Source organism: Chelonia mydas, chromosome 9, assembly GCF_015237465.2.
Source record: "Chelonia mydas isolate rCheMyd1 chromosome 9, rCheMyd1.pri.v2, whole genome shotgun sequence".
NCBI lineage: Eukaryota > Metazoa > Chordata > Testudines > Cheloniidae > Chelonia > Chelonia mydas.
Window position 1 is genome coordinate 81,303,250 of NC_057855.1, and position 11,786 is coordinate 81,315,035.

The 11,786-nt window shown below is 45.8% G+C and overlaps 1 protein-coding gene across 3 annotated transcripts in view; it reads right to left on the reverse strand.

The window, feature by feature from the left end:
- ZDHHC15 (zinc finger DHHC-type palmitoyltransferase 15) overlaps window positions 1-1,255 on the reverse strand; it is a 40,711-nt gene extending 39,456 nt beyond the window's left edge. Inside the window, exon 1 of one of the 3 annotated variants that reach the window (XR_006283612.1) lies at window positions 982-1,158. Coding sequence is in view for 1 of the 3 variants with exons in the window: in XM_037908124.2 (XP_037764052.1) it covers window positions 982-1,099 (118 nt within the window). In the remaining 2 variants the exon portion in view is untranslated. Of the gene's footprint in view, window positions 1-981 lie in introns of all 3 variants that reach the window. The other 2 variants (XM_037908124.2, XM_037908125.2) reach the window with 2 other exon arrangements.
- Between the last annotated feature and the right edge of the window lie 10,531 nt (window positions 1,256-11,786).

Consider the following 11,786-nt stretch of genomic DNA (forward strand, 5'->3'; position numbering starts at 1 on the left):
GAGTCAGTGCAAGATCAGTGGTGACAGATGTTGTGTCCAAGTGACCACAGATGCTGACCAACTGATCTATATCTGGATATGTCTCTTTTCTGTGTAATCTACCCAACAAAAATTTAAAGGGCCCATGCGCAAAGAATTTATTTATGGCTAAACGTGCAGCTCAGAACAAACACTGCTACTCTCACCCCGCATATGAATGCCAATTTTACTACCATCATAGTGCTGTCAACTCTCATGGTATCACAAGTCTCAAATATTTAGGGTTTTGTGTCAAGCCCAAGCTCTTGGAGTCACACAGTCATAAGAATCTCAGCTTTTATTTCTTTAAAAAAAGATTCTAGCGTTCATGGTTGCAGGAAAAAGCTTGAGCCTTTACTCAAACCCCAGAAGGGAAATAATAAGCATCTAAAAACTATTATTTTTACAGTTGCCATTATTCTGGGGGGCCTAAATAGTGATTTTTAAAAAACACTTAAGAGTTGGCAGTGTGTGTCTCCCCATCTCCTCCCCAGTCTGGAAGGGAATGAATCCTCCCCACCCCCCCAAGCTGGGGCCAAATATTTAGGCTCTTTCCTCTTGCCAGACTCTCTTCAATCCTCCCTCTCCTTCTGGGAGACCCCACATACACACCCCGCTCATATACAGGATGGGGGGAAATACGGGGGTGTCAGCTTCTATCTCACCCCAGGTTATTGTCGCTGCTTCACACAATCACATTTATTCATCCAGTGCCCCCTCAATCCTGTTCCCCAGTCCCCCAAGCAGAACTTCACTCCTCCACTCATCCAAATTTCAGGTCCCTGGCCAGGCACAAACAGAACCCCCCCAGCCCAGCCGGACAAAGTCCGCCCCACCCAGGGAGAGCTCCCCCAGCCCACCCAGGGAGAACCCCCTCCCCCACTCACCCAGGGAGAGCCCCCCCCACCCAGGGAGAGGCCCCGCCCCTCCACCAGCCCAGCCGGGCAGAGCCCCCCCACTCACCCAGGCAGAGCTCGCACACGTAGGCGTAGTAGGACCAGAGCACCACCAGGGTGATGATAACGACCGGCACCCAGGCGAGCACCCGCTGGCAGCACCGCAGCCCCCTAGACAGAGCCATCTTCTCCCCAGCCCCATCCGCATCGGCGATCCATAGAGAGGGGCTGGCGCAGGGCGGGGAAGCCGGCGGCTCGGAACTCCACTGAGGAGGCCTGACAAGCCGCGGCTAGCGGAGGTCTGGCGCCGCTGGCCATTGCGCCGCAGCGCCACCTGGCGGGGACTCCGCTGGCAATGCACAGCGAAGGCCGTTCCCGCAGAGCGGGGGGAGCCGGGGCAGGGCGGAGGGCGCTGCGTGGGGAAGGGCAGGCGGGGAGCGTGGCCAGGGGCAGCGTGCTGGGAGCCTTGCTGGTAGGTGAGACGCAAGGTGGGCGGGACAATATCGTTCCCCTGTTGGGCCAGAGAGAACTGGAGCTGCCTGGAGCCAAGGAAGAGCTCTGGGAAGGACCAAAGCGTCTCTCTCACCAACGGCAGTTGGTCCAGTCACCAGTACAGTGGAGTCGCATCTTATGCGGGGGTGAGGTTCTAAGGTCAGCGGCTAAAACAAAAATCACGTATAGTCAAAATTTCCCTTGAAAATCACTTAAATCGCCCATGAAGTACAGTATACACTAGAACAGGGGTCGGCAACCTACGGCACACAAGCCGATTTTTTTTTAAATGGCACACTGCAGGTCCTGGCCGCTGGCCCCGCTCAGCCCCCTGCCGGCCTGCAGGCTCAGGGCGGCCGGGATCCCGGCGGACAGGACTCCAGGCCGGCAGCGGGCTCAGGGCAGCCGGGATCCCATCGGACAGGACCCCAGGCCGGCAGCGGGCTCAGGGCGGCCGGGATCCCGGCGGACAGGACCCCAGGCCGGCAGCGGGCTCAGGGCGGCCGGGATCCCGGCGGACAGGACCCCAGGCCGGCAGCGGGCTGAGCCGCTCAGCCCGCTGCCAGTCTGACAGGGGTGAAAGTAAGGCGGTACGGGGTACCGGTAAAAGATGGCCTCCTGTACCGGCCTTTACCGCCTTAAAGTGCTGCCGTGGCAGCGCTTTAATGTCGCTGCTCTTTTTGCGCCACCCCGCTCGGGAGCCCTGCCGGGTCCCTACTGTCAGGGCCACCAAACGGGGCGGGGGGGGGGGGGGCGGGAGACACAAAAAGAGTAGCAGTGTTAAAGCGCTGCTGTGGCAGCACTTTAAGCAGGGCGCTTCAAAGAGCTGACGCAGCAAAGGGACCTGCTTAAAGCGCTGCCGTGGCTTTAACATCCCTGCCCCTTTTGCCCCCACCCCGGGCCGCCGCTCACGGGGGGCAAAAGGAGCAGCTACCCCTGGACAGCGTGGGCAGGCTGGCAGCGGGATGTTGACCCCCTCCCGCCGTTCCGCCCGAGGCCCCACCCTACTTAACGTGGGGAAATAGATTCAATATGTGTAATGACCCAGCCACTCCCAGTCTCTATTCAAACCCAAGTTAATGGTATCTAGATTAACTAGACTGTAATGACCCAGCCACTCCCAGTCTAGTTAATCTAGATACCATTAACTTGGGTTTGAATAGAGACTGGGCGTGGCTGGGTCATTACACATATTGAATCTATTTCCCCATGTTAAGTATCCTCACACCTTCTTGTCAATTGTCGAAATGGGCCATCTTGATTATCAGTACAAAAGGTTTTTTTCTCTTGCTGATAATAGCTCATCTTAGTTAATTTAGTCTCTTACAGTTTGTATGGCAACTTCCACCTTCTCTGTGTGTGTGTATATATATATATATATATATATATATACACACACACATATACACACACACACACCTACCTACCTTCTTACTATATGTTCCATTCTATGCATCCGATGAAGTGGGCTGTAGCCCATGAAAGCTTATGCTCTAATACATTTGTTAGTCACTAAGGTGCCACAAGTACTCCTGTTCTTTTTGCTTATACAGACTAACATGGCTGCTACTCTGAAACCAAAGAAAAATAAATTTCAGCATGATCACAGGGTAACTATGGGAACTGCATCCATAATAAAGAGCCCTATTCTAAGGGCTGGTATAAAGTCAACATTGATTTATGTGGCACCAGGATACTGCTGTCAGGCAAAACCAGTATCTTATGTTTATCATGAAATATAAATATAGAACAAATTTCAATTTTCTACAATAATTTATTCAGTCTACACAAATCAAGGAATCAGTATCAATTTCATCCCTCAAAGGGCAGTATTTCCCATGAAAAAGAGGTCTGAAGGAAATAGACATTAAAATATGTTCAGTCACATTGCCCTTTTAAAAACAGTCATATAGCAAACCTCAAATGACATTTCTCCCTACAAAATGCTATAGAAAAAATCAAGCTGTGCACAAACTACAATACACATTTAAAATGATGTACTAACCCAAAAGAGAGAAGTTTTGCAGACCATTTCACCCTTGATAAAATGGAAATTCTGGTGTACCCTTAAATGTGGTGACACTACTGCTCCTTCATAATGTTGCTGTGCCACAGCATTACTGGTGAATATCTTAATTCTGTATTTTCTGGTTTTCAGAAGTTTAAATATAGGAGACCTTGACATTCTGGGAAGGTATAAAGCACACATTTGGTCAATCTTAACTCTGTGTTAAGAACATTTATGGGTAGTGAATAGCTCTGTAATTAAAGCTGAACAAAAATAAAAAAAATCATGACAGTTTTCAAAAAATTCAAAATGTTTTGTTTCAAAGTTTTGAAAAGGAATTGAGATAAAAAATATTCATGACATTTTTACTAAAACATTTCAGCTTCAAAATATTTGGTTTTCTGTTTTTTCACCCCCTTATTTCTCCTTTCTCTGCCTTTTTTTCATTTTGGCCCTGAAAATCAGAGGGGCAAAAAAGGTGAGGTTAAAGAAAAACTGAAAATTTGCAATTTTGTTTTGTTTTTTATTTTAAAAAATTAACATGAAGAAAAAAAATGAAATTTTCATTTTTGAAAAAGATCATTTTTTAATAAAGAAATATTTACATTTGAAAACTTTCAACCAGCTTTATTTGAAATGCATTGACCAACGCCACATATACTTGGCATATTGGCTCTAAATTCTGCAGCAATGTTGATTGATTACACAACCATTCAACTGCCTACAATGTAAAGAAATTGTTCCGGAAGAAAAGCTACCGTGTGAAACTAGAATACTGCAAATACATATTTTTTTTTATATGCAGCATAATTAAGGAATAGCACCCACCTTACACAGTCCTCTGAAACTGCTTGCCATAGCTAGACCCCCTAAGTGGGCTATCAAAAGCCTTCCTTCCCTTCATACACTGCCCCAGCTTAGTTAAGATCTCCTGTCAGACTTATGCCACAAGCTTTTAGCACTAAAGCATCTCAGGCCCCAATTCTGCAAGGATTTAAGCATGTGCAGTGACTTCGGTGGCACTACTCACAGGCCATAAAGTTAAGTACGTGTAAATCCTTGTAGGATTGGGGTCTTAGTGCCTCAAACTGATTTTGTTTCCTCCCTTCCTCAGGATGTGGAGTGGATGTGAGCAGCTGTTTCCCCAGGAATTGAAATGGGGGGGGGGGGGTGTTTGAATTTACAGGGGGTGGGGGGGGTGTTTGAATTTACAGGGGGTGGGGGATGTCAGGGTCGATGAGGGGTGAGACTGTGAGGGTGAAGGTGGGCTGTATGGCACCATAGTAAAAACATAAAAATGTTTCATGACCATTTTATTAGATTTAACTCAGGTTTTAAAAATCACACAGATTAAGGTTGGCTACTCAAGCCTTCTATGAAGAACTACGTCTACATCCTTCGTGGTTTCTGGTTATAATTTTGCACAACTCTGTTAATGAACTTCTTGAATGCAATGCGTTCATCTTTGGTGGCTTCTCGTGTGTCCAGTACTTCCATTCCTTCAATTGATATGCTCATTAGTTCATTCACATGATCAGACAGAAGGCGACTTCTTTCAGAACACAAAATTCTATTCAATGATGAAAAAGAATGCTCAATTGTAGCTGTTGTGACTGGGAGTGGCAAGAGATGAATTTCTACTTCTTTCATCCCAGGAAACATAGCACAAAGATCGGGTTGAGCCACTAGTGATGATAAAAAAGCAGTTGAAGTCAAATCTTCATTTATTCGTCATGTGATATTCCACTCTGTGTTCAAATTCTCTAGTCTGTCCTGATCACATGGCAGCCCCAATGCTGGTAGTGCCTCACTCCACTCAACTGTTGGTGTTTTATAGGACAGGCATCTGTAAAAGTTACGTAGTGATTGTGTAGAATCTAGAAGTTGCTGTTGTAAATTTTTAAGAATCAAGTCTGTGTACTTTTTCAGTTGTCTTAACAAACACTTCTTGTCCTCTTCACTTAAGGAGTCAATATAAATGCCTTCATTAGTCAACTTCTGGACTGAAGTCTTTGCTTCTTCCAGTACTTTTTCCAATGGATAGCTCTCTGATTGATCCAAATGTAGCTTCTATTGCTGGACAAAGATCTACTACTGTTGTAGCAGATGCCTGGATAGCATTGTTTAATGACCCAAGTGGTTTCAACAGTAGACTTACGAGAGAGAGAATGGCAATAGTCTTCTCTGAACGTAGTAGCAAAAGTAATCCACCAGCCTCACTACTTAGATCCATCTCATCTTGGTAGATACTTTCCAAAGCTAGTAATAACAGCTGGAGTAATTTTAAGACAACAGCCAAGGATCACTCATGAGAAAGCCAGAGGGTTTTTCCAGGTTGGACTAATATGAACTTCAGTCCCAGTGTATGTTCTATATTTTTCAAGATATTCAGTCTTTTTGGACTCTTGCTGAAAAAAGAATATAATGAAGACATTAAATTTATAACTTTTTTAATGTCCTTTGAAGATTCTGCAGCTTGTACTAGTGCTAGTTGGAGTAGATGGCCTCTGCAGTGTGTATAGGAGAGATTAGGGTTACACTTTTCTCTGAGCAAAGCTTGTACTCCACCATGTCTTCCAGAGAAGTTTGCAGCTCCATCAAATGCCCAAGCAGTCATCTGTTTGGGGTCCGACTGACAAGCATTTAACTCTAAGATGTGGGTTGTCACAGATGCAGCCGATGTGTCTTCTATAAATTGAACATCTAGAAATGCATCTACTGGCCTACCACTGACATCAAGATAATGTACACAGTGACTTAATACTTGATGCCCATTTGCATTCATCAGCCATGTATGCAAATTTTTTGAATGTGGAGAGGGAGTTCTTCACTTTTTCAACTGTTGAGTCTTTCACTGTTGCACCGCATGCTTCTAGCCGGGCAGTTGAGTTTCTTGGGGAAAGATAGTGAGCATTTGCTGGTCTCGTTTGGAACCAGTGTTCAACTACAGGATGAACAAGTGACAATGCACTTAACATTGGCCTCCAGTTTGTAGTGTGTGATATCTCTTGCTTAAATAGAAAGTATGATGCCACAGCCATGTTTGTTTGCATGAACTGTGTTGTGTCTCCAGCATTCTTATTAAGTACTTCTAAAATGGGCTTTGAAAGTGGGCTTATAAGGCTTTCTGTATGTTGATGCAGTCCAGAGGCCTGGTGTTTTGCTGCCTTTTCACGTAGTTTGTCAGCATTGGCTTTGCTGATCAGTCTGACAAACCAAGCTCCTCCACTTTTACCAGTTATAGCATTGGGGAGCTTTCCTTCTTCATAAGCTTTTTTGCAAGAGGTGCGCCAGTAGCCATCTTTTGTAACTTCAATAAATGGGAACACTCTGACCGACAAACATCGGGAACTGCCTTTAGGATTTGGAGACAGACACTGTTTCTTCAGTAGGTAGCTGTATTTGTGCTTCGGGCTGGTCGGATGTAGATACACCACTTGAACCTTCAGATGACATATTGATATATTCTTGATTCTTGATGCGTTCTTCACCTTGGTTAGTTTTTGAGGCCTTTGAGTGGAAAAATTGTTGTATTGTTTTTTGTCTTTTCATTTTCACTTTGATCTGCAACATATAAAAAAGATATGAATAAATTAAATGTTTTGTTAGGATAATGCAAAACACATAACAGGTCTAGATTTCTAAAAATACATACATTAAAAAAAATGTATTTAATTTAAATTGACTTTTGAAAAGTAAGCCATCATTGGATAAGAGGGAAGTCCTCTCATGGATCAGTAACTGGTTAAAAGATGGGAAACAAAGGGTAGGAATAAATTATCAGTTTTCAGGATGGAGAGAGAGATAAATAGTGGTATCCCTGAGAGGTTGGAACTGGGACCATTACCTTTCAACATATTCATAAATGATCTGGAAAAATGGGTAAACTGTGAGGTGACAAAATTTGCAGAGGATACAAAACTATTCAAGATAGTTAAGTCCAAAGCAGACTGCGAAGAGTTACACAGGGATCTCACAAAACTGGGTGACTGGGCAACAAAATGGCAGATGAAATTCAAAGTTGATAAATGCAAAGTATTGCACAGTGGAAAACATAATCTCAACTATACGTACAAAATGATGGGGTCTAAATCAGCTGTTAACACTCAAGAAAGAGATGTTGGAGTCATTGTGGATGGTTCTCTGAAAATATCCACTCAATGTGCAGCGGCACTCAACAAAGCAAACAGAATGTTGGGAATCATTAAGAAAGACAGAAAATATCATATTGCCTCTATATAAATCCATGGTACGTGCACACCTTGAATACTGTGTGCAGATCCCAGATTGGTGAATTGGAATTCTGGTCACCCCATCCCAGATTGGTGAATTTGGAAAAGGTACAGAGATGGGCAACTAAAATGATTAGGGGTATGAAACAGGAGGAGAGATTAAAATGACTGGGAATTTTCAGCTTAGCAAAGAGACGATTAAGGGGGGATATGATAGAGGTCTATAAAATCTTGACTGGTGTGAAGAAAGTGAATAAGGAAATGTAATTTAATCCTTCACATAACACAAGAACACAGTCACCCAATGAAATTAATAGGCAGCAGATTTTAAAAAAAACAAAAGGAAATACTTCTTCACACAACATAAAGTCAATCCATGGAACTCTTTGCCAGGGGATGCTGTGAAGACCAAAACTATAACAGGATTAAAAAATAGAACTAGATAAATTCCTGGAGAATAGGTCCATAAATGGTTATTAGCCAGGACGAGGAGGGATGCAACACCATGCTCTGAGTGTCCCTAGCCTGTTTGCCAGAAGCTGGGAATGGGCAACAGGGGATGGATCAGTTGATGATTACCTGTTCTGTTCATTCCCTCTGAAGCACCTGGCCTTGACCACTGTCAGAAGACAGGATACTGGGCTATATGGACCATTGGTCTGACCCAATATGACCATTCTTATGTAAAAATTAATTATAATAATATAAATGTTTAGTACAGAACCTCCTCTACATAATGACCTCTCAAGATAGCAACGATGTGAGATAACAACTGTGGCAAATAATGCATTTTAAAAATCTTGGACTACTAGGAAACATATTTATATAAGTTTCCATTCCCAGGCCCAAATCTAGCATTCTGGAGCAAAGTCACTAAAATATAGTCCAACAAACAAATGTTTATTTAACATGCCCCTCACATTTCCCTCCACTGCACCCCACTCACCGGTGTTGTCCTTGGTCAGTGGAGACTCAGAGTTCAGAGGTGCTTTCCCATGAGTACACCTCCCAGGTGGGGGGCAAGAAAGCACTTTGCTTATTCCTCTAGCTGCTCACTGTTTGCTCTGGCCACTGGTGTTCATTGTGCCACCATTCACTCCACGGCTCTGTTGCCAATGGCTCTACGCTGTCACCTCCTGCTGCCACCTGCCACTGTAACCTCTGCAAGTTGGTCTCTTGAGGTTCTACCCAGCGCTCAGTGATTTCAGCTGAGCTCTCAGTGGGGGAACCTCGCTGCTAGTGCAGTCTGGGCCATCTCTTCCACAGAAACACTGTCCCACAGCAGGTCTAAGCACTTAGATCTGATTTTCAGTGATTTCAGCTTATTGGTCACCTAACAAAACAAAAGACTATCTATGGAGCCTAATCACCTCTGTCTTTAAACAGTGGAGAGGGGCAGGTCAAATAGTACTTGTGACTCAGACAGACTATCAAGCAAAACACCTGGCTCTTGATGCCCTCAATCAACACTGGCTAAGTACAGTTCTACTTCCCTTTACTCATACAATAAGAATAACAACATTTCATTCTCCCCACATTCAAGTGATCTGTAACCCAACCCCAGCCAAAATCTATCACCTGGGCAACACAACTCTGTTTGCTGGATACCTAGGTAGATTAGATGTGAATGTAAATACAACCTGGTCCTGAAGCCTTTTCCCCCAGCCCCTAGCTCATCACTAGCTGTCAGGGAGAGCTCATTCAGACTTCACTTACAAATCATAATTTGAAATTATTAGGTTGGCAAACATCACCGAAATGAATGCACTGACACTGTCATAAAAAACAATAGCTGTATAAGGAAGCTAGTCTTATGTTTATGTAAGGGGACTGTTGCCCCCTTACTAACATTCAGTGGGGGTGTTTTGGTTGGCTAGCTCCCAGTACTAAAAGGGGAAGGGTCTATGGGAAACCAGGACCCTGAGACTGATAGTCCCCAGGAACAATGGGGAGAGGCCAATGCTCCAGGTCAGCCTGAATGACAGGCTAATCAGGGAATCAGGAGGCCAGGGAGGTCCCGTCCTCTGTGTGAGCTGGATTTGCCTGGGTCAGACAGAGTGGGGCCGACCTAAGGAGAAAGCAGGGGCCCAAACTAAGCTGGGCCAGATCCAGAAGGACCAGAAAAGCAGCCCAGAGACAGCAGACCCTGTCCTGGGAGCAGAGCTGCAGCCCCAAAGCCAGAGGCACAGCCCAGAGAGAGCAGACTTGCCCTGGGAGGAGAGCTGCAGCAACTAGAGCCAGAGGGGCCAGAAAAGCAGCCCAGGAAGCAGGTCAGCGCTGGGAGCAGAGTCACAGAAGCAGCCTGCAGAGCAGACCTGTCCTGGGAGCAGAGCTGCAGCAACCAGAGCCAGAGGGGCCAAAGAAGCAGCCCAGGGAGCTGGAGGCAGAGCAGCAGCAGCAGTGCAGAGACAGAGTGGTGCAGCTGGGGCTGGAGCAGTCTGGAGCTGGGTGCGGTGAGCAGCTGGGGAGACCGAGGGGGACCCTGGGCAGCAGGCCCAGCACAGGGAAACGCCTCAGCCAAGAGGCTCTGCAGGCCAGGCTTGGATCGTAACCCCAACAGGGCGGGGGCGACACTGGGAAGAAGGGTCCTACCACTTAGAGCCTGAGAGCGTGTGGCCACCACCAGAGCAAGTGTCCAACCCACAGCATCCCTGCAGCACAGCCAGGGCCTGAGAAGGAGGCCTGGGACTTACAAGGAACAGACTGTGAACTGCCCGGACATTCCAGAGACACTGTTTGTGATGTTCCCTGCCACAGAGCGGGGTGATGTGTTTCCTTTAACCTTTCCCATTTTTCCTTATTCGTTTTAAAATTAATTGTTGATTAAATAACTTGCATTTGCTTTAACTTGTATGTAATGGTCAGTGGGTCAGAGAAGTGCCCAGTGCAGAGAGAGTACCCCGGAGTGGGGACACCCTAGCCCCTGTCCTAGGTGACCACAGCAGGGTTGGGGGTTGAGCCCCCCAGGAATCCTGGTCCCAGCCTTGTTGGGGTTACGAGGATTCTGCCAGACAGGAGAGTGGAAGGGGAATCCTCAAGGGCAGGGAGGCCACTGGGTAAAGGAAGTGGGAGTGAGGACTCAGATCCTTTCGCTAGCCCACTTCACCGGGATAGTGCAGAAGCCAGGAAAGTTCCCCACAATAGCGGGACTATTCCCCCGCTTACATTTATACTTTTCAAATCTATTACACTTTTTCAGATACACATATTTTATCATACACTGTATATGCTTTTAAAGTGTGTATTAATATTTCAATTTCAATTCAGATTTCCAAACAGTCACTAAATTGGCATGTAACTAGTTCACAAAACTGGAGAGGGTGCTGGGGAAATTCAGGGGGGGTGTAGGGAAATCACTGCATGCGAGGTAGCAGGCTGAGAGGTGTGTGTCTTTGGAAAGCTGGGTAAGACTAGAGGGGGACACTTATGGTGAGGACTGGCATGGAGGCCAAGGATCCAGAAAGATGTGAGCGCTCACATTAATTCACCTTTAAAACTTGAGGTACTTTATGGCTAAAGTTTTAAATGTCACCAACCTGAAACCAGCTCACATTTGTAATGTGTAAGCATGAGGAAAAATGGGAATATAACTGTGAAGAAAAACATCCATGAAAATCCTTTGAGGACCTTACGCAGAAAATGCATTTTGAAGTCAATGTGAGTTTTGTCTGGGTTTGGTCCACTAAGATAATGTTATCATCGGTTGACCTCGTGTGCGTGCTATAAGAGAAAAAGTCAAAGATAAAGCAGTAACTTTTTCATCATCACACACACACACTTATATCTCAGTTAATTTTACATTTTAAAAGCAAAAACGTTTTCCAAGAATAAGGAAAGAATATGCTCTGGGCCTCAACAACCTCTACTGCAACCTTAATAGAATCAAAGAAAACCTGAGTTTTCCAGGGCTGCCCAGAGGATTCAGGGGTCCTGGGGTCTTCGGGGGTGGTGGTCCTTCCGCTCCGGGTCTTCGGGGCACTTCACCAAAGACCTGGAGCGGAAGGACCTCCGCTGCCGAATTGCAGCTGAAAACTCTCCTGGGGATCCTTGAAAACTCTCATGGGGGGCCCCTGCGGGCCCCATGGCCTGGGGCAAATTGCCCCACTTGTCCTCGCCCGGGCGGCCCTGGAGTTTTCTCAG